This window comes from Echinops telfairi, unplaced genomic scaffold (assembly GCF_000313985.2).
Source record: "Echinops telfairi isolate 266 unplaced genomic scaffold, ASM31398v2 ScPeMD7_7410;HRSCAF=8448, whole genome shotgun sequence".
Taxonomy (NCBI): Eukaryota; Metazoa; Chordata; class Mammalia; order Afrosoricida; family Tenrecidae; genus Echinops; species Echinops telfairi.
In genome coordinates this window covers 14292135-14318747 of record NW_022111310.1, presented here as the reverse complement: position 1 = coordinate 14318747, position 26613 = coordinate 14292135, and the positions used below count along the sequence as shown (strand labels likewise).

At 41.0% G+C, this 26613-nt stretch overlaps 1 protein-coding gene across 1 annotated transcript in view; it reads left to right on the top strand.

Moving 5' to 3' along the window:
• SVEP1 (sushi, von Willebrand factor type A, EGF and pentraxin domain containing 1) overlaps positions 1 to 26613 on the top strand; it is a gene marked incomplete at its 3' end in the record, with an annotated part of 165946 nt that overhangs the window by 63090 nt on the left and 76243 nt on the right. Inside the window, exons 11-21 of the mRNA XM_045296537.1 lie at positions 410 to 604; positions 3167 to 3288; positions 5847 to 5955; positions 8816 to 8980; positions 9905 to 10138; positions 12082 to 12243; positions 13613 to 13774; positions 19988 to 20149; positions 20547 to 20638; positions 21865 to 21961; positions 23952 to 24065. Of these exons, the coding sequence (XP_045152472.1) occupies positions 410 to 604; positions 3167 to 3288; positions 5847 to 5955; positions 8816 to 8980; positions 9905 to 10138; positions 12082 to 12243; positions 13613 to 13774; positions 19988 to 20149; positions 20547 to 20638; positions 21865 to 21961; positions 23952 to 24065 (1614 nt within the window). The remainder of the gene's footprint in view (positions 1 to 409; positions 605 to 3166; positions 3289 to 5846; positions 5956 to 8815; positions 8981 to 9904; positions 10139 to 12081; positions 12244 to 13612; positions 13775 to 19987; positions 20150 to 20546; positions 20639 to 21864; positions 21962 to 23951; positions 24066 to 26613) is intronic.

The window sequence follows — 26613 nt, the reverse complement described above, 5'->3', positions numbered from 1 at the left end:
CTTCAGCTTGTAAGGCTCACTTCCTGCAAGACATCCCCGAGGAGAAGCCACATGGACCTACCCCAGTGCAGTCCTGGGTGCTGGAGCACCTGTGTGGAGACCCCGGCCAGTGCTGAGATGCTTACACGTTCACTGACTCGGCTTTTCTCCTGCAGTCGGCATCATTGAATCTGTATTGTGAGATGGAGGAGGACTTTGTGGATTGGTGTTGGACATATGGGTTAATGGGTTTATGTTGGACTTCTGGGCTTGAGCAGCACTGGGTCGGGATGTTTTCTTGATGCGCACTTAATCTTTATATAAAACTCTCTCTTATACATGCATTTCTGTGGATTTGTTTCTCTAAAGTACCCAGACTAACGCAAGCTCTAATAATATTACATATTAATAATAATGTTTTTTTGCATAGGTTCTCCCTGTGAAGTTCCGTTTACACCTGTAAATGGAGATTTGGAATGTACTCGAGAGAGTGCCGGGGTTAACTGTACACTAAGTTGTTTGGAGGGCTACGATTTCACAGAGGGGACTACTGAGAAGTATCATTGTGCTTTCGAAGATGGCATCTGGAAGCCTCCGTTTTCTACTGAATGGCCGGACTGTGCTAGTAAGTTTAAATCTTATTCTGAGAACCTTTACTGTATGCGAATGTGTGTGTGCGTTCTTAAAGCACTCAAGAGGAAAGTTGCCTTACTAGGGGGTTCAAGTTTGATGGATGAAAAAATGGTGCTTGGAATTATTATAGCTGTTTGTGGATAAGAGTAATGCTCATCCCTCGATTTAAAATAATTAGCCTACCAAAGGTTTGCTATGTGAGATATTGCATTTCTGTAGAGGAAGAATCATCTGAAGGAGCACCCATCCCAGCCCTTCCATTGGTATTCACTAGAAGAATCTGAAGAGATGGTCAGTCTATTATTCTTGACTTCTCAGATGGAACTTAAAGTTTAGTCTGAGAGTTTGCCAAAGGGCTCATATTTAAAATAAGAACAGCATACAAAGGGAAATCAAAAAGTATTGCTACTGTTTTATCTCCTGGTTTATTCCAAATAACATGTGTTTAACATGCCTTCGCAATCGGTGGGTAGACAAGTTCTCCCAGTAACTCGCTTGTCTTAATTTCCTTAGTGTCTTAAAAAAAAAAAAAGTCCAATAAACACAGTGACTTCCCAGGGGATCTGCAGATTTAGTGAAATTCAAGGCAGAGGGATGAGCTCAGACATTCTGGCAATTGTTTCTTGAAATTCCAAAAAAGTAGTGTTGGTAGATTTTCTGGAAGGACATAGGACAATCATAGGGCCTTATTTTTAGAAGTTTTAAGGAAATTGAAACCTGCATTGGTAATAAAAAATGGCCAGGACAATTGTGCCCAGGAATTTTTTTCCATCACGACAATGTACTTGCTTATTCTATGAGAATTTCATGGGGAAGCCTTGTCCCATCCAAACGACAGCCTTGATCTTGCCCCTTCAGACTTGTTTTTTCCCCCAAACTCAAAAAACATTGAAAAGGGACACAGTTTGACTCCCTTGAAGATGCCAAACTTGCCGTTTGGTACGCAGGTTCTTCAAGGAAGGGTGGGTCGTTGTTCTAGTTTGGTGCCCTTGAGCTGGTTCAGGTTCACAGTGACCCAGACAAAACACTCTCCAGCTCTCACCAACCTCACACTTGGTCTGAGGTTTGAGCTCATTATTGCAGCTACCGTGTGAATTCATCTTTCTAGAGAGCTTCCTCTGCTTCACTGCCCTGCTGCTTTACCAAGCATGAGCTCCTTCTCCAGGTCTCTCCTAACATGTCCGGAGCACACGATACAGAGTCTTGTCATTCTTCCCTCTAAGGAGCCTTCCGTCTGTACTTCTTTCAAGGCGGATCAGTTTGTCCATTTCGCAGACCATGCTACTTTCAGTATTCTTTGTCTGTACCACGATTCAAAGGCATTGATTCTTCTTTGGCCTTCCTTATTCAATGCCCTACTTTCACAGGCATATGCAGTCATTGAAGATACCTTGGCTTAGGCCAAGGAAGAGTTAGAGAAATGAAAACCCTGCTGTTAGAAAGGTATAGAACTAGATGGAGGATATGTAGAGAAACAAGCACTTCATATGTTGATATTTTTGTAATGATAAATTTCAATTTACACTCATATGGAATGGAATTAAATGCATCAGCCATTCTCTTTAGAATTGATTTAGATGCAGATTGAATTAGTCTATACTCAAATATGTATTTTTGTTTTAAAGCATAACCACATTGTCTAATGTAAGTAAACGTTCTCTGGCACGAATCTTCGATGCTCAAAGGTGAATGGCATTCAAATGCCAGTTTCCCTGGGAAAATAAATAAAGGCAGTTCACTTGGTCTAATGATTTTGAACTTAGGGAAATAAATACCATAAATATTACTCGCCTTTTTCACAGCTTTAGGCTACGATTTTGATCGCTATGTTATTTATATAGAGGTATTATTTCTGACTGCTTTAGGACATCTTGCTGTGTCTCTATGCATAGAAACTCACTTATGTAGAAACCACATTTTCAAGGAAGATAGCTACCCCTAATATTTAGAAATCTTTCAATACCAAATGTTCCTTAGGACCAAGAATGGTAAGACTTTGTCCCATTTATTCTGGACATGTTATCAGAGGGGGCCGGTCACTAGCTTGGTAAAGGAGATCATGCTTGGTAAATGAGAGTACGTGGAGTGACACAGTGGCTATAGCAGTGAACTCAAACTTAACAATGATTGTGAGGATGGTGAATATGAGTGGGTGGATTTGAGTCCCAACCAACCCAGTGGTACCTTAAAATCAACAAGATTGCATGAAAATGTCATATCTTTGATCCAGGCAGAGTTTTATAAAAATTACCAACCTTTTATGAAAATATTCTTTATATCTCTTATGTTAAATGCCCACTTTCTCTTTTCTGGAAGGTAAAAATAGTGTTTCACAAACCAACTCCCCTCACTCGGTAACCGACCACTGCAGCCTGACTGGCTATTACAATCAAGGAGTCCCTAGAGAAGGGTCTTAGCCGTCCCCACCGATCTTTATTACAATCTCATCGATTGTGTCAGTATTCCAATACGAGGTTACAGTTATTCCAGAGAAAGCTAAATCTTGTTTCAAAGTCACTCACCAACTGAAGCTGCTTTGTCCACCATTTTCCAGTAAAGCGTTTTGCAAATCATGGATTCAAGTCCTTTGAAATGCTTTACAAAGCAACCCGCTGTGATGACACGGATCTGCTGCAGAAGTTTTCTGAAGCTTTTGAGACTACCCTGGGGAAAATGGTATGTCAGTAAGATTTGTTGTCTGTCAAACTTCTCATAGTCTCCTGACCACTTGCAACTGAAATTCCTTGCCCTGATTATGTCCCTCTTTTTCGTGTGGTCTAAACATGTCTGGAATGAGTCATAAGTAAACCTGTACTAAAATGTTGTGAATTGTTTTTAAACATGCTGAGTCAGAAAGTCAGAAGTGTATGGGCCACGTTGCTTGAGGATACCTGCTCTATTATTTAACATTTGACAAAACGCCAAACATTCTAGACTGCTTTCGGTGTGCAATACTGAGTTAGTTGAACATTTAAATGTTTTTTTTCTCTCCTGTGTATTTTTTAGGAACATTTCAGGGCTTAGGGGAAAGTGGGACACTATATTTAACTGTACCGAACATCTTGTTATACTCAGATTCACATCCCTAACAAAGTGGATAGCACTTTATTTATTTACTAATAAACCTATTATCGTGGGGTTGCTCTGAGGCAAGCCCTGCTGTCAACACATTAAAATATTAACACATTCATTTAATAAATGCATGCTGAATAAAACAGCATTTAAATCTACTCAGTACACCAATTTCCAAAAAGAAAGGAAAACAAACAAACCACTGTAAACTAACAAAACTATTATACCAACTATGTCTACAAAATAAAGGTAGTAATACATCTCATACTAATTATGCCCCACTCCAAAGGGACTATAAATGACTTCTTTTTTTCTCAATGTTTTATTGGCTTATGATTCATATATCATACAATTCAATAGTTCAATCACATCAAGAAGAGTTGTAAAATCATCACCACAATCAGTTTTAGAACCTTTTCTTCCTTCTTGGACCCATCATTATTAGCTCCCCACTTCTCCCCAACCTCCCCTGCCACACCCCCAAGGAACCATTAATCCAGTTACTGTCTCTAGATTTTCCTATCCTGGATTTCACATACAGAAAAACATTAAAGGGAAACAGGATTTTAAAAATGTATCAACAACAACAAAGTAAAACAAATAAAAGCCTAAGTCACAAAGCAGAAAATATTGAAAACTAGAAAAAACTTAAATGGATCATGAGGGAGATCAGATGGTAGGGTGCTAAATTTTGATCTAATTGCATCTGCAACAATCCACGTTCCAATACGTTCTGCATGACAGCACGGCTGTTCACACCCTGCTCCACGGTCAGAGTGGGGGCACCAGGGGCGTCATCCACTTTTATTTCCCCTTCACTTTTTTTTTAAACTGAAACAACTTCAAAATATGCCAAAGGGGAAATCAAATGGTATTACATTTTAAACTATCTCTGCCTTAATGCTCTCGGTCTGACAGCAAGGCTATTCATGTCTCTCAACTCTGATCAGAGGGGATTCACCGGACGTTTAATCCACACGTGGACCCTGCAAATGGACTTAGAGCTTCCACGGTCGTCCATATCCTTCTGCAAATACTAGATGTTCATAATTTAAGCTCTGATGCCATTCCCTCCTTCAGATTTGGACTATATTATTTACAGTCCTTGGATTGCATATCATGGTGTGCCTCTTCCCTGTGAATTTAGTTGATGCCTCACTTCGATGGCTACTTGTTCGAAGATCAACCTTTAAGACCCCAGACATTATCTTTTCTGGTAACCAGGCACCCGCTAGTTTCTTCACCACATTTTGCTATAGCACCCTCATCTTCAGTGATCTCTTCATGAGGACAAGCATCAAGCAGGGCCACGTCATAAGAAATAATTGTTCTTAGATTAGGGCTAGAAAGAATTAATTACAAGGCCAAAATCCATTCAGGCATTTATAGTTTATATATGTCTCTGATTCACCTTAGAGACAACATTGTCATTTGATGTTAGAGAGCATTATCAATCCCTCCCCTAGGGCATCACCTCCACTGCCATCAAGCCGGTGCTGACTCATAGCAACCCTACAGGATCGGGTATAACTGCCCCTCTGAGTTTCCAGGCCTGCAAATCTTCACAAGATTAGGAAGCCTCAACCTTCCCCTGCAGAGTTGGCCAGTGGTTTAGAACTGGCCAACTCCCAGCGATCTGCCCAATGCATAAGCACTATGCATTGATAATGTCATTAGTTTAGTCAATGGTACAGAATTTAAAACCCTGTTGAGAAAATGAAATTATATGCGTATTGGCCAGCTATGAGCCACAGTACATGAATTGTTGAGTTGTGCAGATTCAACTCTTTAAGTGACTAAACTAAACGATCTTAACAGGTAAGTGGACGCACATTTCAAATGATCTGAAAACGATTAGTATGTGTGCTTGACTGTGTCTGTATCATGAACAACATAGTTACATTTGCTACTGTTGGGAGAGTGGATCAGACTATGACTTTAAACCCATATTCATTCATTTACCAAAGACTTAGTGTCTGTGTTCTATTGTAGGCACTGATGATAGAGAGATGGAAGGGGGTGGGGGGTTAAAATTTCCAAGAGTGTGAAGAGAGCTGGGGCCCTCTCTTCCCTTGAAGGTGTGTGAAGGCTGGGGGAGCAAAGGGCTTATCGGATGCACAGAGATGTGGCTTACATTTCTCCTGTTTGCTTTTCATTCACAGACCCCATCATTTTGTAATGATGCTGATGACATTGACTGCAGGATGGAGGACCTGACCCAGAAATATTGCCTGGAATATAATTATGACTATGAAAATGGCTTTGCAATTGGTAATGAAATTCTATAGTGTTGGTAGTTTGCAAAACTGATCAGCAAAATAAAAGATGATTCCAGAAGAATGGAGCATAGTAGAAAAATGGACCCTTATTATTGTTTTACTTATTAATCAGGTGTTTAATAAAAATGAACCTTTTATTAGCTAATTGAAGTAAATGATTTTAAAATACTAGCCAAGGTCTTCAGCATGATAAACTACCAGGGAAATTAAAAAAAGGATTGTAAAATGGAGTTAATATCTTAGAAGACATTTTTATGCCATTAAATACTGTGTAATGGCACTGTTAATGCCAGCATATTATTTCATCAAATCAATTTAGCACAATGTATGCAAACAATTTCCTATTTGAGTTATTTCCCCGTTTTATTTAACTTACGTAATTTTCTGTGAAAGTTTTAAAATTATGCTTTGGGTGAAAGTTTAAAGAGCCAATTGGGTTTCCACTCAACCCCTCGCTCACGTTTTGTTTTGTCAAGTGATTTGCACTCTGCACAGTGTAGCAGCATGCTCTCACTTCTTCCCGTGTTCACCATTCCCTCCTCGGTCTTTCCTGTCTCTTCCTCTCCTCTGCCCTTTCCCATGGGGCAAATGCTACCCTTTGATCTCTTATGACTGACTGTCCTACTAAGCAGAGATCTCTCTCCCTAGTGGTGTTCAACTTATTGACCTTTCTGTCACTTAGCTAAAAGGTGATCTGTGGAGATGAACTCTATTCTAGGTTTGAAGGGTGCCTAAAGGCCAGTCACAGGGTTCCACCACCTGTCTCTATCAGATCTGTAAGTGTGGTCTACTGATAACTTCGAGCCCTCTCTATCCCCGCCCCCCCCTCCAACATTTTCTTCCCACTCTATCCAGGACCTCCTATTGTCATCACTTTTAAAGCAAGTCCTCAGTGAATTGTCCAGCACCCGATAGTTCTTCCGGTCTCAGGGTCATGCAGACTGGGGTTTTGCAGTCCGTTAATCCTTTGGATTGTTTTTTTGTGGCTTTTGTTAGATAGGATTGAAATAAAATAACACTAGTGGTGGATTTCTTAACGTGATCCAAATGATGACACCATTTCTACTCCACACGAGCCAGGCTCCCCCTCGCAGGTAGCTGAAGCTGCAGGGATATAAAGACACACACAGAGTGCAGGATCAGTTGTCACCGAGGACCACGAGCGGGGTGATGCTGTTGTCCAAGTAAAGGATCCAAATCCCAGTTTTCTAGTCCGAGGCATTGCATACATGATCCTAAAAAGAAACCTTTCTTCCTTGAATGTTTTCCTAGAGGAGAGTCAAAAAATGAGCATAAGACTTATTAAAAATAAAAATACCTTGGAGGAAAAAAATACCTCGGAGTGTCAGAATGAACATAATATAAAGGTCCAATAATAAATTAATGATCACCATATCCTTAAAATTAAAACTAAAATAAGGTACCAATTTTGACCTGTCAGATAAATATGAATAAGAATTATAATGCCCACATGTGGCAAATGTGTAGGGTCAGAAGAGAAATGAGAATGCAGTTCATGATGTGTATCTAAGAATTAAAAGTGTTCACACTCTCAGGCCCAGAAATTCTACTTCTAAGAATAATTCTTTTTATAAAGATCAGGCCAGGGTGCAGAGATGTGCCATATTTCATAAACTCAGATACACATGTTTCATTTTGACATCTCTGAAATTGGGATGTGTCTTCTCATTGACGGTGTCTCAGATATGATAAAATATTGTAGGTTCCAAAACTTTGAGATAACCTAAAACTAGTGGCCTGATGATACGGTTTGTTGTAGAGTTATAGTAGAGAATACTTTTTAACTACTATTCATAGCCTGATATGTTTCACTAGTGACATAGAAATGTCATGATGGTAGTTAGGCGAAATTTTTTTTGAAAAAAGATTACTAAATAATATATACAGTGTAATCAAAATTGAATGGGTTTTAACTGTGTTGTTTGTTTTTAATCCAGATACACACATACAAATGCATTCTCAACACGCCTAGGTAGGGAAAGGCTTACCTAACATGTCAATTTGGGCTATTGCTAGATGATGGAGTTGTCGGCGATTTTTAATATTTTTCTCTTTGCTCATCTAATTTCTTTTTCTATAATAAATATGTAACACTTGTGGGAAAGTGTTTAAGGGAAAAGGTAAGCAATAAACATAAATTAGCATTTTTTAAAAGTGCTTAGCTGGCTATACCTATATAAATAGGATTTTAATTTTTGAAGCACAAAACGGAGCAATGATATTAATATCACTTACTGAAGTTTTACAATGAGTCAAATATATTATCTCATATATTTCACCTTCTGTGAAGTAAGGATCATTATCTCAGATGAAGAAGCTGAGGCTCAGATGACTTCCCTTAGGTAACAAATTTTACATCTGAACCCAAGACGTTCATAGCAGTGCTGAATGGTGCGTGCAGAGAATCGCACACACCGTGGTGCCCATAGGATGCTTGTGTGATCGAACATCTAACTCCGCAAGGCAGAGTGCTGCTGTCTCCTGTGGGACAGCTGGAGGGTTTAAAATACCTACCTTCCAGTTAGCAGCCAGCACTTCAACGGCCGGGCTCCTGACTCAGCAGTAGGTCGCCAGTTAGATGCCTAAGGTATCTCCAGGCATTTGTGTTCATCTTTTAGACTAATTCAGTAGCAATCTATTTAATAATCGCATACCCCCAAATTATAGGACTATCGGCCAAATCCTGTATGCTGTACATTACAAGCAGGTTAGGAAGCAGACGAGGGCAATTTGACATCAGCAGATGTGTTGCTTATTGTTTACCATCAGAACCTTAACTGCAAGGAAGCTGCAATGGTATGGTGCTTTCTTTCTCTGCCCCAACTGTCCAGGACCAGGCGGCTGGGGTGCAGGCAATAGGCTGGATTACTCGTATGATGACTTTGTAGACGCTGTGCATGAAACCCCCACAGGCACCAGCAAAGCCAGGCCACCACGGATCCAAAGAAGTGCCCCACAGTCGGACCACAAAATTAAGTTAATTTTCAACATTACCGGTAAGGGCAAACTGTCTGAAGAAATGATATCATGTAAAAGTCTTGGTGGAAAACCCAGTCCTCAGACTCTCCACTTCGGAGTCAGATGAAATCACCCGGGGAACTGAGCCAGTCGGTAGACCCGAATCACCTAGTCTTCTCATTATTTGCCCTTTGGGATCGCAGTTGGGTTTTATGATCCTTGCAGCCACCGAAGCAATTCTGGGGCGCAGTGAGGGAAAGCACTTAGTCGCGAGTCACCAAAAGAATCCAAACTCACCAGCTGCTCTGCAGGAGGAAGAGGGGGCCATGTCCTTCTGTCCAGATATCTACGGTGGAAAACCTATGGGGCAGTTCGACTCTGTCTACAGGGTCATTATGAGTCAGAATGACATCGATGGCAATGGTTTTGGGGTTTTCTCTCTTCATCTTGGTGTAATGAGCTGAGATGGGTGTTGTACATGGAGGTCTTTAATATGCTGTAGCGAGTAACACCCCCTCCCCAAGATGATGTAGACCCAGAATATGGCCCATTGTCATGGCATCAACCCCAGCTCAAAGCAACCCTGTTAGACGGGTCAGAATGGCCCGGTTGCATTTGTGAGGCTGTCGTCAATCTTCACGGGGCCCAAAGTCTTCCCTTTCGCCCTCAGAGGGACTGCTGGTTTCAAACTGCTGACCTGCTGGTTAGCAGCCCAACACTATGCCACTAGACTTCCTTCAGTTCATGACAGAAGGAGGGGGTAAAATGATAGGGTTCTTATTATTAACCTCGCAGTAGGTGCTCAGGAAGTATTGGCTGAGTTTATTTATGAAATTCTCTTTCCTAACGTATCTATAACACGCTGTTTCTTTGGGGGTAAAAATGAATTACGAGTGTCTTCCTAAAACACCATGTGTGTTTGTGTGTGTGTTAGGTCTTACGTTGGCTTCTTTTGATCGCAGCTAGTGTGCCATTACCCGAGGAAAGAAACGATACTCTTGAATTCGAAAATCAGCAACGACTTATTGAGACCCTGGAAACCATCACGAATCGACTGCGAAGGACCCTCAGTAAGCAGCCCCTGAACGCGTTCCAAATTGCCTCTGAAATGCTCGTCGCCGACACCAATTCCCTGGAGACCGAAAAGGCTTTGCCCTTCTGCAGACCTGGCTCGTTGCTGAGAGGACGCATGTGTGGTGAGTTGGCCCCTTCCGTCATTGCCTGTCTGGTCTCCAAATTCTCGAGCTCATTGGGGATCTGGAGAAATGATCGAACTCTTTTGCAACTACAAAGGGCTCTTGAAATCAAACATGGGTTGGCTATGGTTGCTGTGGCTGTTGGCATCATGAGTTTGTCTTGAGAGTGTGCGCAGCCACTCAGGGTCACACATCTTTATTTTATTGATAAATCTGCAGACCTCGTCCACGCCCTGCAGGAACTTTTTGACCAGTTCTGTCCCCTGACTAAGCATGTTTCATGTGCGAGCCCTATCTTAACAACTCTCTGAGCTGCCCCGATGACTAAGAACAGGTTAGCGACGAGGAAACTGAAGTCAGAATCTCTGAGCCTTTATTCAGTAAGTCTTAACCATCAAGACAGCAAGTCATGTAGCTGAGTTTACTCCCAGGCAGGTAACACCTGAGCCTTAACTTTTGTGACTTTTTAAAACCATTGAGATGAAATGTACACGACATAAAGTGCACCAGGTTAGACTGTCCCATTCACTGGCATGTAGTATATTCTTAGTGTGGGCTGGTCCTCTTTTCCATCTAGTCCCAAGACACTTCCATCAGCTCAAGGAGAACTCATGCCCATTAACTAGTCCCGCTCCCCCTCCTTGTTCCCGCTTGCCCATCCCTCTCTCCCCACAACCTATCCCCAACGTCCCATCCCCTCCCACCTGCTCCCAGCCCTTTAACTTTTAACCCCTGTTCTAGATTGCCATGATTAATCCCAGCCGATTTCCTGAAGAAGCCGGAATTTAAAAGAGTGGAAACCCACCCTCCACCCGAACCCAAATCTGTGCACTCTGCTGAGCCTAGGGACACAAGTCTCGTGTCCGTCCCTCTGTAGGCACAGGACCTGTTTCCCATCACCCATTCCCTATTGCTAGTCCCAGGGCTTTCATGGAATGTGTTCTATTGTTCTACCTATTCGGCACATTAAAATTGCTGTCATTCTGAGCCTGCTCTGGTTTCCTCCCCACCTTGTGAGTAAAAGGCAGGAGTCACCTGGATCCCTATTCACCATTCTCAGTGTGGTCTTCAGACTGGGTGCATCTGCAACCTCTCCTCCAGCGCTTGCTAACATGCAGCTTCACTTGCACCCATCTCCTAAGTACTGCATCAGAAACTTTGGAGCTGGGGCCCAAAGTAACTCTCACACACTTCTAAACCCCCCTGTCACCTAGGATCTGTGTCCTGGGCCCTGACTTCAAGTACTCTTTATCAAAGGTTTCTAGTTTTGCTAGCTAGCTTTTTAATGGGTTTAATATTTCACATTGGGCTCAGAATATTTGAGCCACAAGGCTGTCAAACAGTAGACTAAATCCCCAGGGTGTCGGGGTGGTGGTTCTAAAATTAGCCTGTTTCCCTCCAGGACCTTAGATCTGGGATGCCTAAGCTTTACCTTTGGTGGGCAATGATTCTTGCCTGCAGACACAAGGGTCTACTTAATTCACCTGTCTTGCTCTCACCCCGTTTGTCTGATCTTTGTCACCAGAAATGAGGCTGTTGTGGGCAGTCAATTTCCCTAAGAGGAAGAGTAGGAAAAACATTGTATTCACTCAAGGTCTTAAATCATCCTAAACACTCATTGTTTCATTCTTTAATCCAGTCGTTTACACTTTGTTAGTTGTGTGCTGCTCATGGGGACCTAGGTTATCCTAGCTGTCACCCACACTTCAAAGCACACAAGTCCTAAGTTAGGTCAATCAGAAGTTGACCAAAGAGAATCCACTACTGTGACTTTTACAAATGTGTTTCTACAAGGGTTAGCCTCCTGAGTAGCCTGCTGGAAATGGAGCCTTCTTGGTGCCTGGGATGTGCTTTATTGCGTATGTGCTCTGGGCAAAAAGAACCTGCGCTCCACTGCTGTAGCTCACCAACCTCGTCCACGTGTCTCGCTTGTTTCTCTTCAGTGAATTGCCCTTTGGGAACCTATTATTCTCTGAAGCACTTCGTCTGTGAAAGCTGTGGGATTGGATTCTACCAGGATGAAGAAGGGCAGCTGGAATGCAAGCTCTGTCCAGACGGGACACACACCGAGTACTTCCACTCGAGAACCATCTCGGAATGTAAAGGTAGCGGCTTAGTGTGCATGTTTGATAAACAGAAGCCTGACGTTTGGGCCCAGTTCTGAACTCTAAATGGCAAACAGGACAAACTAAGAGCATTCCTTCAAGTGAATTTATTGATTTGTTAGTTTCATTAATTCATACTTTTCTGTTAACTGATGTTTCTATACTTAATGTTCCTATTCTATTACTCAAATATTTTCCTCAATTAAAAAAAAAGAAAGAAAGGCAGAAGCTGGTGTTTCTTATGGGGATACTCCATTTCTCTCTAGAAGTCAAATCTTATCAGCAACCATTCCAATTCACCATCAGGTAGCCGGAATTTCTTTATAATTTCACATTAATTTCTGGAGATGGCTTTAATGCCACTCAGCAATTAGAAAAGTCACTTTTCTTGAAATAGTGCTTGATATAATGAGATCAATTTCTCTGTTTACTTGTAATTGAATAACTACAAGTCTGTATTCATTCTACATGATCTAGTATTATTCAAAGTATCTTTATTATTCGCAATGACAGTGCCTGGTGGGAATGTTTAGGATAGGGAACTTTCTGTGCACACGGAAAACACTTTCATGAATCAGGTTATAGTAAGTCCTTCCAAAAAGGGCTTTCAAAAATGGTACCTCTTTGCCACTGTTGCAAATACAGGGGTGGGTGTTTAGAGACAAATGAACACAAACTCAGGACAAGTGATGGGTGACTGAACATCGCACTAACAGGATTAGCTGTGGTGACGATGAGAGTGCCTGGGGTCAAGGACAGAAGGCGGGGACAGTGTCCAGGAAGTCTGGGAATCTGGTCTTCCTGTTCTAGTACAAACGATCACTAGAAATTTTAGAAACTCGCTCAGCCTCACAGGGCCTGATGCTCTAACTCCATTTATCTATGTCCCCTGGCAGCCCTGAAATGCATTGGTGCTTGTGGCTAGCTTGAGGGAGCACAGCCAGTTTTTTCATTTAGAGTGGCAAAGGTCCCAGGGTCACTTTGGGACCTTAGCTCAATTTAGAGTTTTATTCCCACCTCTCAGGAGAACATTGCCCCTTCCCTAGTGGCCACTTTGTCCATTGATAGCTCCCTTCTGGAATGTTTGTCAGGTGTCATTCACCCACGATTTATTGAACACGTTCATTGGGTCAAGTAGTTTGTTAGACAATAAAGGAAGCAATGAGAAACATCTACAAACTTAGTAGTAGCTAGTGGAAGCATGAGAGAGTCTTGGATACAGTGTATATGCTTGGCCAATCAGAGGAGAGTTGTCTATCTCTCTGCTTCTGCCCAGAATTCAAATGCTTTTAGCTCTAACACACACACAGTGCTCATTTTGTACATCATAATGTCTTCATTACTAATCATACAACCATTTTCTTTTTAGCTCAGTGTCAACAAGGCACCTACTCATCCAATGGACTTGAGACTTGTGAATCGTGTCCGTTGGGCACTTACCAGCCAGCAGTTGGGGCCCAGGGCTGCCTCGTATGTCCAGAAAACACTTTGACCGTGAAAAGAGGAGCTGTGAACATTTCGGCATGTGGAGGTTATCAAAGCCTTAGGCATAGCTATTTCTCTAAAACTACTGTTTTCTACACACGAAAAATGGGATGTGTTTGGCAAAACCCTAGGTCTGTTGTATGCAGAGAATATCAATGACTGTCTCTTTCTAGAGATTTCCTATTCCCTCATCTAAGACTTACGCACCGTGCTAGTGTTAGGAAGTGACTGTAAGGTTACTGTGAGTCCCAATGGACCAGACAGCAATGGGTTTAGCATTAGAAGTCCTTGAAGGGGGTGTGTGTGCACGCCAAAGGCTAAGCATTGGGCTGATGATCTTCAGAAGGCCTAGTGATCTGCTTTAGGCAAGTCACAGCCTTGAAGCATCTATGGAGTGATTCGACTCTGCACACATGCAGTGGAGACCACCTGGACCCCAGCATTGTTTTTACTGTTAGCTAAGAATACAAAAGTGCGAGACATGGACCCAGGTTTCAGATAGTCAAAAACATGTGCTTCATGCTTAGATAGATATCTAAGCTAGGAACTTAGAGTCTCTTCCTGTCTAAAATTTAGTCCTATCTAATGTTCCTTGAAACTGCAAAATACATGACTCTGAGGATCACCCCCTTGGATTTCTTCCAATCTGAAGATTCCCACCAGTGGTTGTCTGCCCTGGCTGTCCATGAGACCCGCCTGAACATTTCCATCAACATTTTTAAAGTCCTGAAGCCTTGCCGCCATCCCCACATAGTCCAGTTTAATTTGTCTATTGTACATTGATGTTCCTTTAAGGTTTCTCCAGGGGATTCCAAAGTGGCAGGAAAAGCTGAGGCCCCCTCATTTCAGCTCTTCGCCTTCCGTGAGGAGAGCTTGTTAAGGCACAATTACTGGGCTTCCAATTCCAGCCCTCTGATTCAGGAGGGCTGGTACTGGAGCTGGGGCTGAGAATTTGCATTGCTAACTAATTTTCCAGAGCCTTGGTGGCACAGTGGGTTAAGCTACTAACCACAAGTTCCGAGTAGTAAAGGCTTTCTACTCCTGTAAAGAGCTACAGCCTCAGAATCCCAAGGAGCAGCCTGGTATGAGGCAGAGTTGACTCAATGGGAGTGAGGTTTGTGTTTTTGTTGTTTGAACCTAGTTCTTAATTGGTGCTGATTCTGCTGATCCTAGAAGCACGCAGGTTTAAATGATTAGAAATAAAAAAGAAAGTTAAGGTTCAAGTTTTAAAATAGATCTGATTGACATCTCTCCTGATTATAGCCTTCCAGCAAAAAAACTTATGAAGCTGTAAACAAAATACAAGATTTCAGAATTATGATGAAACTTAGACTCCAATGAAAATCAGCGTAGCGTTAGAAACTCCAGAAAATTACAACTACTGTCGGCTACTGTACTTGCAAATCAATGGAACTGGGGCTGTAAAAACAGTTGTTGGCTTGCCTCAAAATAGCACTTCGTGGTTTAAATATATGTTAAATAATTTTGAATCTTCCCCATTCTCTACATTATTTAAAAACCTAAGATCTGTGGCAATCAGAATATTGAAACATGATTCCCTTATTTAATAAGTGAGGTTTTCAGAAGCGGACCTGTTCATTCCAGTGTAGAGAGCTCTGGGGGCCCAGTAGGTTATAGACATTAAGCTTCTCACCTACCAGCCGCTCCTGGGGAGGAAGGTGAGGCTGTCTGCATGTGTAAAGATTTATAGTCTTGAAATCCTATCTAGGGTCACTATGAAGGAGATGGACTTGATGGTTGTGGGTTTGTCTTCACATACACACACACATACACACACACACACACCCTGCCCTCGTTGCAGCCATATATCTGCATATGATTAGAGAGTGACGTTCCTCAGAAATAATTGCCTCAGAAGTTTTAGTTCAGATGGGATGTGTAGGGCAGTGCCTAGCATTGTATGCTGGGAGTTGTAGTTCTCATAAGGCAGGGGCTGTAGGGAAAACACACTCTGAATTACTAGGAATTTTTATATACCATATCAGTTTAGATTATCTCAGTCCAGTAGGACTATAGTAGATTAGAGTCTGTTGAATTTGAGGAATTGGGAGAGTCTTGCTCAGCAACCTAATGTGAAACTGAGAAGCTGAGAACTTTGCTAGGACCAAGTTGGAATTCTTCAACCTTATCTGTTGTGTAATGCCAGCCTTAGACTCTTTTCAATTACAGTTAAGCAAGACTTGGCATTATGGTTGGAACACATCTGCTAGAGAGTCTTTTATTTTGTCAGTATATAAGCTAATTTTCAGGGAGAGTCTTCAATAAAAAAATACTTTCGGTTTTTCTCCAACCACAAGCCAACCAGGATTTTTATAGTGAAAAAAGTTCATATTTGACATTTTTTTTCCTTTTAGCTTTTCAAAATAAACCTTGAGGCTTGTCTAATACTGAATTACTACAATTAAGCAACTATAATTCCCAGAAAGTCACTAAGCTTCTGGTAACTTACTGCCCCATTTTCCCTAATGCTCCAAGCACACGTTTAACTGCATTCTGCTCAGCATGAGTGCACATCGTGATAATAGCACACAGTGCTGTCTCTTGCGGTGCTGAGCAAGCACCATTGGATGGTAAACGGAACTTTTCCTAAGTTCTAAAACGCCCCCTTCTGTTTTCTAGCTTCCAACAATCTCTTTCGCTCTCTCTCTCTCTCTCTGATGGCATCTCTACAAGATCTTACTTTTGAGGAAGATATTATGTTTTTCATTTCTTTAGCAGATGGAACTCAAAAGTCATCAATGGAACAGTTATATTTAAGCCTACCGAAAGTATGAACCTAGCCTTTGTACATGTTTCCTTTTGTCACTTGTTAGGCCATCAGATATTCTTGAGTCTGTAGTTACAAACGCCAGCCTCTAAAATCTTCCACTTGAAGAGGTTGGTTTGTAACTGAGGAACACATTCCATGAACGATGCCTTGTCTCTCTTGGTGTCACTGTTGGCATGTGTTCCCACAGAAAGCAAGAGTCCTTGGGAGCCAAGAGGACATCACCTTCTACTCTGACGGGGTTTAGGATGAAGTTTGGGGTGAGAATTTTGACCTTGACTTTGTCATGGGAAGCACATTTCAAAGGCAAAGTAGGCCTGGCTTCGGCGCTATGGAACAACAGTGCAAGTGAAATGATAGGTCTGGGGAAGCTGTGAGGCACTTAGAACCAGTTCATCGACATTTTTTTTTAAGAAGTAGACACTCTGGAAAGGGGTGGCCATGAAGAAAAATCTCATGTGCCTGCTCTTTGTTTCTATGCTGATTGTATTAGCCTTGGTATTTAGATTTGCTTCCACTCACTCTAAAAAATACACATAAAATTAAATTTATTAAACATATACAGTAATTCCTTAATCTGTATCAAATTAACCTATTGTACCAATTATTTGAGAAACTATGTTCCATTTTATTATGTATTCAAGGCTTTCTACAGACTTAACTAGTTTTGATTAACTTCGTTGTATTTTTGGATGCTCCGTTGCCACAGTTTGGCAAGTTAAGGCCTTCTAATCTAGCACTTCGATTGTGGCCAATATAAAACATCCCCAATCTTGTGGGTGTTTTGTTTTGTTTTACCTCATCTCTTCTTCTAAGGAACCTATTTGTTTGATGCAAGATGCCATTAGAGACCAAAATCCAGCCTTTGGGGGTGAAAATCACACCTAGCAAATGGTGTTTTCTGCTATCTATCTCAGTTGATGCTTTTAAATTCGATTTTAATATCAATTTTGGCATAGTTGGGTTTTCCTCTCTCTACCATGAGTAGATGATAGGACTTGTTCTATTATGACTGAGTCAGAAACCAGTTTCTTTGCAATTCAAAATGAAACCGTTTCCTTTCTTTTCTTATGGTAGTCCTTTCAGACCTATGTATTTATGGGTTGGGGGTGGGGAGTGTTTATGGGTGTAGTGTTCTGCACACACGCACACGCAACCAACTACCATCAAGTCAATTCCAACTCCTAGCAACCCTGTAAATCTTTATGGGCACAGAGCCTCATCTTTCTCCCACAGAGTGACTGGTGGGTTTGAACCACTTACCTGACGTGAATGGCTACCTGCTTGACCCAAAGTGTCACCAAGGCCAGTAGTATTTTATATGAGGGGCTTTCAAAAGGTTCACAGAACAATAGCATTAAAAGGTAATGGAATCTTTTCACCAATTTTTGAAGCCCCCTTATATATGTTTATAGATGGACATTTTAAATTTTAAAAAATTTACTATATATGTAAATACTATATGTACTGTTCATTGGCCATTCCTAGAGACTATAGTTCCCATTCGAAATATGTCTACGCTTGGAATTAATTTAAACCAATTTTCACAAGGAATTATTGATAACAATACTGTTAGCTATTCTGGAAAACCAGCAGGAGCTGATTTTAATCTGAATATTCTATCACTGTTAGAATATTTGTGTCTTTAAAATTTTTGGCATTCTTGTCAGTGTTTAGGAATATAGTCTTTTTCTTCTTGAGAGTAACATGCTGAAAGATAACATTTTTAAAAAAACAATTTGTTATACAAACATCTTAAGTAATCCTTCCCAAAAAATTCCACAAAGAAAAAATTTAAATTATAATTAATATTGCATAAACACAGCAACAAAATGAGGATTTTAATGATCAAGTACTGTAATTTAGCGAAGGATGAGCTCTGGTGATGTAGTGGTTACATCCGCATGATCGGCAGTTTGAAACCACCAGCAGCTCTGTGGGGGGCGTGGGGGGGAGAGTCTGATTTCCACTCCAGCAGTAAGCAGTTACCGTCTCAGAAACCCACAGGGGTCGCTGTGAGTCAGCAGTGACTCAGTGGCGGTGAGAGAGCCTCATCTTTCTCCCTCGGACAGTGGTTTCAAACTGTCAACCTTGCAGTGAGCAGCCACAGTGCCTCCAAGGCTCCTACCTCACAATTAAATGGAATGAATAAAAATGAATGACCTTCAATGAAGGCAGTTTAAAATAGACAAAACACAAACTGGCAAAAGTGTTTGTTCCAAGTATGTCAAATGATATAGATCCTTGATTTATAGAATAATTATAAAAGTAAGATTTCCAATATGTAATATACAATTGTATAGGATAAATAAAGCTTTCTAATAAAAAATAACTCAAAATACGCATGAGAATAACAATGCAATTCCATCTCATCTTCAAATCGAATTTTCAGATAATAATTACTCATGCTGTTGTGTAAAAAATGAGGCAATATCATACGCTGTAGATGCCACTATTGGCAGGAGCTATTTTTCATGTGCGGTTTTTATTTTAGCTGTTTTACTGGAACATAATCCATATATCATAGAATTTAGTGATTCAGTCATACAAAAAGAGTTGTGCAATCATTACCACAATCAATTTTAGAACATTTTCTCCTTTCTTGCACTCATTGTTATTAGCTCCCCATTTCCCATCAACCTTCCCTGCCATACCCCCAAGAAACCATTATTCCAGTACTGTCTCTAGATGCACCCATCCTGGATCAAGAAACAAAGGAACACAAGCTAACAACAATAGTAAATGAAAATAGAGAAAAACCTCTAGTGGAAAGAAAGCGGAACATTTAAAAAACTGGAACAACTTTAAAATGTATCCTCCCAAAAGAGAGATCAAAAGATAAGGTTAAACTTTAACCTAACTACGTCTGGTATAGTCCACTTTCCAATGTACGCTGCACAATAGTAAGACTGTTCACATCCCTGACATGATTTGGTCTTATGTATCAATGGCTTGGATTGTTTTTCATATTTTTCAACCTAAAAACCCAACTTTTTGTGATTTATTCCAAGGAAATCATCAGAGTTGTATGCAAGGATGTATGTAGAAATTTTCATTACATTATAGCAAGCAAATGAGAATAACCTGCATGTCCAATAGTGGAGAAAATGTTAGCTCAGTTATGGTCAGTAGATAGCATCATACTTACTATGATTTATCATAATAAATCATAGTTATTAAACATTATGTTACAAAATATTATTAGATGCTTTGGGAAAATACTCATGATACAACATTAAGTTGCATCAAAATAAAATATTACATGGCCAATTTTTATTTTTTTGAGTTAAGGTGTACTATTAAGACAGAAAAGAAACCCAGAAAAATACTTTCAGGGAGCTAGATACTATGAATATTGAATATGTGGAAGTCATATTAGTAATTGCTAGCTTTCATATGACCAAAGTACCATGTTCCTTATAAATAATGTGTGTTACTTTAAATCTACACATTATGTTTTTATCTTTACAGTGCCTTGTCCAGTGGGAGAATTCTCTCGTTCTGGGTTAAAGCCCTGTTATCCGTGTCCCCACGACTACTACCAACCCGACCCAGGGAAGTCCTTCTGCCTAGCTTGCCCCTTTTATGGAACGACAGCATTCCGTGGTGCCAAATCCATTGCTGATTGTTCGAGTAAGATGGTACCCTTCACTCCTTGCATAATCACATATTGGAGACTTCATTTTGCTTGTTTCTATGGTCACAACAATTCTGAATATTAGTTATCTGGACTTGTTCAGTGTGGTCTTTTGAGTTTTGATTTGTTTGGGGGAACATTGAACTTGATTTCTAAATTTCTTTCTAAGTGTTTAAGATTGGATGACATATGCTGTCCATGTCTATGCTGCCTATTTTTAAAAAGCCAACAAACAAACTGAAACAAGATATTGGGGCTTTGCCCACTCTGTGAACCAGAATTTTGACTGTAGGTAATATCTAGACATAGTCGATTTGGTAGCGACAGTCTGTTTAATGGCAGTAGCTACACTGGCTGGCATGTTTTCCTAACGTCTCCTATTCGTGTTGTTAGCTTTTAGTTCGGTTTTCCCTGCTGCAGAGGAGAGTTTAATGCCGGCTCCCTCTCCCGGACACATCAAAAAGAAGTATGACATCAGCAGTCAGGCAAGTCCATTTTCCAATTATAACACTTTCTGTACGGAGAGTCTGGGAATAATTTGTCATTGTGTTGTCCCACAGAGGACAACTACTAGAATTGAAACTTGAATGAGTCAAGAGTCATGCATATTATAAGTGAATAAATTCAGTTACATGTGACTACCAATAATGCTGTCTTAGAAGTTCTGTTGTACCAATATCACCAGTTTTCTCCCAGCAACGTCTGGAAGTTGAGACTCTAGCTGTGGGGCCGCTTTGATCGCTGATCACAGTGCCAGCCGTCGTGTGAGTAAGGGAACAGCTGGCTGACCCAAAGGCCTTTTCTGATTGGCAGAAACGTTCACTGCCATGAAATTTACTTAATTTATTTTCTTCTGGAAAAAAAAAGAATCTTTTAGTTGAATACAGCCTGGGTTTTGAAAATACCTGAGTCAAGGGTTTTCTTTCTTTCTTTTTGCATAAAGACCAGTTGCTCAACCTGCTTATCTTGGTTGATTCAGAAATTGCTCAGCGTCCACGTTGCCCGATGCCATGAATTCTTTCGTCTTTATCATTGAGGATGTTTCAACTGTTTCTTGTTTCACCTTCTTAGAGTCTAGTCCAAACCAAACAACTTGTACTAGAACTTGAGCCTCGTAAATATAAAAAACGGGTGGGAAAGCCTGCATCAGGGGCTCTCAACCCTGGAGAGAGATTTTAACCCAGTGACCAAAGTTGAAAATAAGGATGAACGAACTTTGTGATTTAGGTGGGCCTGGATGGGACCTGGCTTTGGTATGTTTTTAAAACATCCCAGATGGATTGCAATGGGCAGTCCTGATGTAGAAGCCCTGCTTGGGTTTTCCAGAACATCACTGAAGAACCACACAGGCCTTAGTGTCATGTATGGCAGGCTCTCACAGTGTGCCAACTGTAGTTCAGCTGACTCACCTGAAACCGGCCTGGCTGTCTAAAGCTACAAACCCATTGACTCCCCAGTTAGAGTGCCAACTACAGTGTGCCAACTGTAGTTCAGCTGACTCACCTGAAACCGGCCTGGCTGTCTAAAGCTACAAACCCATTGACTCCCCAGTTAGAGTGCCAACTACAGTGTGCCAACTGTAGTTCAGCTGGCCTCACCTGAAACTCGGCCTGGCCGTCTAAAGCTACAAACCCATTGACTCCCCAGTTAGAGTGCTTTGAAATGAATTGAGCATTTTGTCTCTGAGAGATTTCTTTTCTGCCACTGGTAGGTTTTCCATGAATGTTTCTTAAACCCTTGCCACAATCGTGGAACCTGCCAACAACTTGGGCTTGGTTATGTGTGCCTCTGTCCATCTGGATATACAGGTAAAATATAAGAGTGATGTTTTTAATATCTATTCCTGTGAAATAATTGTGACTTTCAGTGCCAAACTGCATAACATTGAGAATATACCCTGTAAGATGCGTTGTTGCTACTAGGTACTGTCTTGTCAATTCTCACTCATAGTGTGAGCCAACGTGACAGAGCAGACCTGCCCATGGTGTTTCCTGGGCTCCAATCTGAGCAGGGAGCCAGTCATCAGATACCTTTTTCCTTGCAGCTGCTCGGTGAGTTCAAGCTGCCTGCCTCTCGTTACAAGCTGAGCACTTAACCATTGAACCACCAGGCTCCTTGTAAGATCCATTAGATCTTATCAGTGCCCAAAGATGTGCTTGAAGTGTATAAACAAATAGGTGAAAAAAAAGTATATGTACCTCACAAATAACACAGTCTAGAGAATAAAGAATCACGTTAAAAGTCTCTAGATCGTTTTTTTTATTTAAGTCTCTTTAAAAAAAGTCAAATCATAACCCATGATTTAAATTGGAAGGCAGTTTCAGGTTCATGTCCAAAATTTTATTCTAATACAAATTAAATGTATGACATACAACAGATTGCCCTCCTTTGAGAGCCTGCACTTCTAACCAGAGCCCGTTTCTCTCATTTGCTGTGCACTAGTAAAAGTTCTTATGAACACTTATGGTGGGCGTTCTTTTGTTTGGTTGGTTGGTATTGCTCTTTTTTTATATAGGCTTTTTGGAGGCTGTGCTTATAAAAACAATATTGTTTTGAACTTGGTCATGTGGTGTAAGAATTTGTCTTCTTGTAGTTAGGTTCACATTTCAATTCAGTCCAAATAATAAGCTATACTTTGTATGGAAATTTACTGCAAATAATCAGTGTATTGCTCTATATAGTATTTCCCAAATATAATACACTAAGATTTTAATTTTTAATGAAAGATTTAAATAAGGAAAATGTTGCTTAATAAAAGATTTTACCATGAAAAGAATAAAATTGGAAAATAAGATATCGCTCCAGATGACCAAAAATATGAGTAGTGCATTTATTACAGCTTGCTTGGGTGCTTGTAGATGTGAATGTGTGCTTCTATTTTTATAAAATCTTTTCATACTGACCTTCTATAAGAATAATAGATCTTGTTGTAGAATCCTACCATACGTGGTACTTGAGCAAGGGTATGGTATAATTCTCAAACTTTACCATGCATCAGTATTGTCTGGGTGGTTTATTGTTTATTGAAACACGAAGTGCTGGATTCCACTCCCTGAATTTCTAGTTCAGTAGGTCGGAGAAAGGCCGGAATGTTGGTATTCAGTTTCTAGAAAACACCAACCTGACTGATGGGATTGGTACAGGGGAAGAGCCTAGGTTTCAGTCTAAACTAACCTACAGAGGCGCTGTGCCCTCTCTGGGAGAAAGCACCCCCTCTAAGACACTTGCCCACGACCTGAGAGCTGGCAAGATTTGGCCTGACCCATCCCCTCTGCCAGGTGACCTTGGTAGCAAGTAAGGCAGAAAAAGCATGGATGCCTTTGAATTGGAACCCGGGTGAAGCTATTGGATTTACCAGGAACTGTCAGAAGAGCAAACAATCTGTCATGGAAGAACAGGACGGTAAAACTTAGTTAGGACGTGTTATCAGGAGTGACCATTCCCTGGAGAAGGACACTTTGCTTTAGTACAGAGTCATCCAAAGAGATGGATGGACACAGTGGCTGCAAAAATGAACAGAGCCCCAATGTCCTTCTCCAGGGACTGGTCTCTCCTGACAGCCTGTCCAGAGGATCACACCGTCCTGGCCTCTGAGGAGCACTCTGGCTGCGCTTGTTCCAAGACACATTTGTTTGTTCTCTTGGCAGTCCGTGGTACTTTCAATAGTCTTTGCCAGCACCATGGCTCAAATGTATCAATTCACTCAGACAACTGGGCTATTTACTGTGGAACACGTCGGGCTTTGTTTCTGTACGCTGCTCTCCTTGGTCAGACTTTGTTGGTTGGTTTGCATCTCAGGCCTAAAGTGTGAGACAGACATTGATGAATGCAGCTCGCTGCCCTGCCTCAACAATGGAGTTTGTAAAGACCATGTTGGTGAATTCCTTTGTGAGTGCCCTTCTGGTTACACAGGTAAGGGAAATGTCTCCTGTTTTTGTAATATAAACCTTAAAATCATGGAAAGTTTTATTGCTGAGATATTTTTTAATGCAATGTTAGACTATACTCAAAACATACTGAAGAGGTATACAAGTATATTCGAATAGTAAGTTATTTATATGCCTTCAGAAGTGTTCTTTTCATTAGTTGTCTAGTTAGGAGAGTAAGAATAAAACTTCAGGTTTATAAAATAGGCAGTCCTGGTTTTGAACCCCATCTTCATCAATCACGTATTTTGACTTTTCATCATATTTAAAAAATGGCTGACAGCAATAAGGAAAAAAATGTGTCGTCTATTTCTTGTCCAATAAACCTGTGAATGGTTTTTGTTATAGAGATCACACACACACACACACACACACACACACACACACACAGTCTAGCTAATATTTGGCCCTCCCCTAGTTCCTCACTAAGATATTAAGTTATAAGGTGACTATATGCTTATTTCCGTGTGTGTGTGTGTGTGTGTGTGTGTGTGTGTTGTGACTATTTCTAACTGTGAACCTTAGGCATTTGTATCCCGGATTGTGATGAGTCCCTTCATCTCTCCATTTTAACTTAAATGAATAGACACGCATTTAAATGCATTTCTCATTTAAGCCAGAGAACTGAGTTTTCCAACTCATCTCCCAGAAAACATACAATGATTTTTTGTCAACTTTGTTCAGTCACATGATAATTATTATAGTTATAACTTGATCCCGTGCTATAAAACGTAATATATTATTTTATAAATAACAAAACCTCATAATATTATTGTGTGGAGTGATGGGAAAATATCTACATCATCCAGCATTGTGCAGAACCCATCAAATTATTGCTCTAATACTAAAAACATGTCTGAATATACATTTAAATCACGTGGTATATAATTTTCTCTACTCTCCTATGTCTCATAAAATTATTAAAACATTTTAAATGAGCCAGAATCGAATGACTTTATCATGCAAAAATAATTTTAATAAAGAAATGAACATGTGAACTGAATTAGTCATGAGTAATCATTAAATGACCTCTGACATTTTCTCCATTTGGAATTCATTCAGCACTGGTAATCATAGTCATGTGAAAATCCATTGAGTTTTAACAGTAGAATCAGATTTTTTTAGTTGTATTTGTTAATAGTTTTATTAGGAGCTCATACAACTCTTATCACAATCCATACATACATCAGTTGTATAAAGCACATTTGTACATTCATTGCCCTCATCATTCTCAAAACATTTGCTCTCCACCTAAGCCCCTGGCATCAGGTCTTCTTTTTTCCCCCTCCCTCCCCGCTCTCCCCTCCCTTATGAGCCCTTGATAGTTTATAAATTATTATTTTGTCATATTTTGCTCTGTTTGACGTCTCCCTTCACCCACTTTTCTGTTGTCCGTTCCCTAGGGGGAAGGTCACATGTAGATCCTTGTAATCAGTTCCCCCTTTCCAACCCACTCTCCCTCTACGCTCCCAGTATCACCACTCACACCACTGGTCCTGAAGGGATCATCCGTCCTGGATTCCCTGTTTTTCCAGTTCCTATCTATACCAGTGTACACCCTCTGATCTAGCCAGCCTTGCAAGGTAGAATTGGGATCATGATAGTAGGGGCGGGGAGGAAGCATTTAGGAACTAGAGGAAAGTTGTATTTTTCATCGTTGCTACATCACACCCTGTCTGGCTCGTCTCCTTCCCGAGACCCCTCTGCAAGGGGGATCTCCAGTGGCCTACAAATGGGCTTTGAGTCTCCACTCTGCACTCCCCACCTCATTCGTATGGCAAGATTTTTTGTTCTGATGATGCCTTACACTTGATCCCTTTGACACCTTGTGCTTGCACAGACCGGTGTGCTTCTTCCATGTGGGCTGAATCAGATTTTATATGAAAGTTAAGTTCAAAAGCCTCTATCTAGGAAAAATTCTGCATAGGAGCAAGAAGACAGCCTTTGAAACGACCTTAAGTCAGCAATCGAGTAGAAAGGCATGTGGTCTTTTAATCATCCTGGGTCGGGTACACCAGCGAGAGCTTGCAGGTAGGGGCCGTGACGCACACCCCTTGAAACAAGCCACATGCTGCTTGCCTTCAGAGAGCCATGCAGATGCTGAAAGCAAAGGAGGAAACTAAAGATCCGCACACTCTCCACAGCCCACCCGCAGACTGTGTGTTCAGCCATGGATCTGTAACCAAAAGAACCAAAGCCACACCCACTGCTGGAGAATCAGTTCTGCTGCATAGCAGCCCTGTAAGACAGAGGAGAACTGCTCCTTGGGGTTTCTGGGACTGTCAATCCAGGCAGCCCCAGTATCTTTCTCCTACAGAGTGCGATGCTTAACCAGACGTGCCACCAGGGCTCTGTATCACCTCAGAGCTCGCTCCATTTCAATATTCTCTCAGGCTTTCCCTCCCATCCTCTTGGCCACGTATGCATGGTTGCAATTTGCACAGACATACGAGAAAATTGCCGCTCTTCTACACGTTTCTCTAGCTCTTGAGATTCTAAATCTGAATCTCATGTCAGAGACATGTAGCATTGAA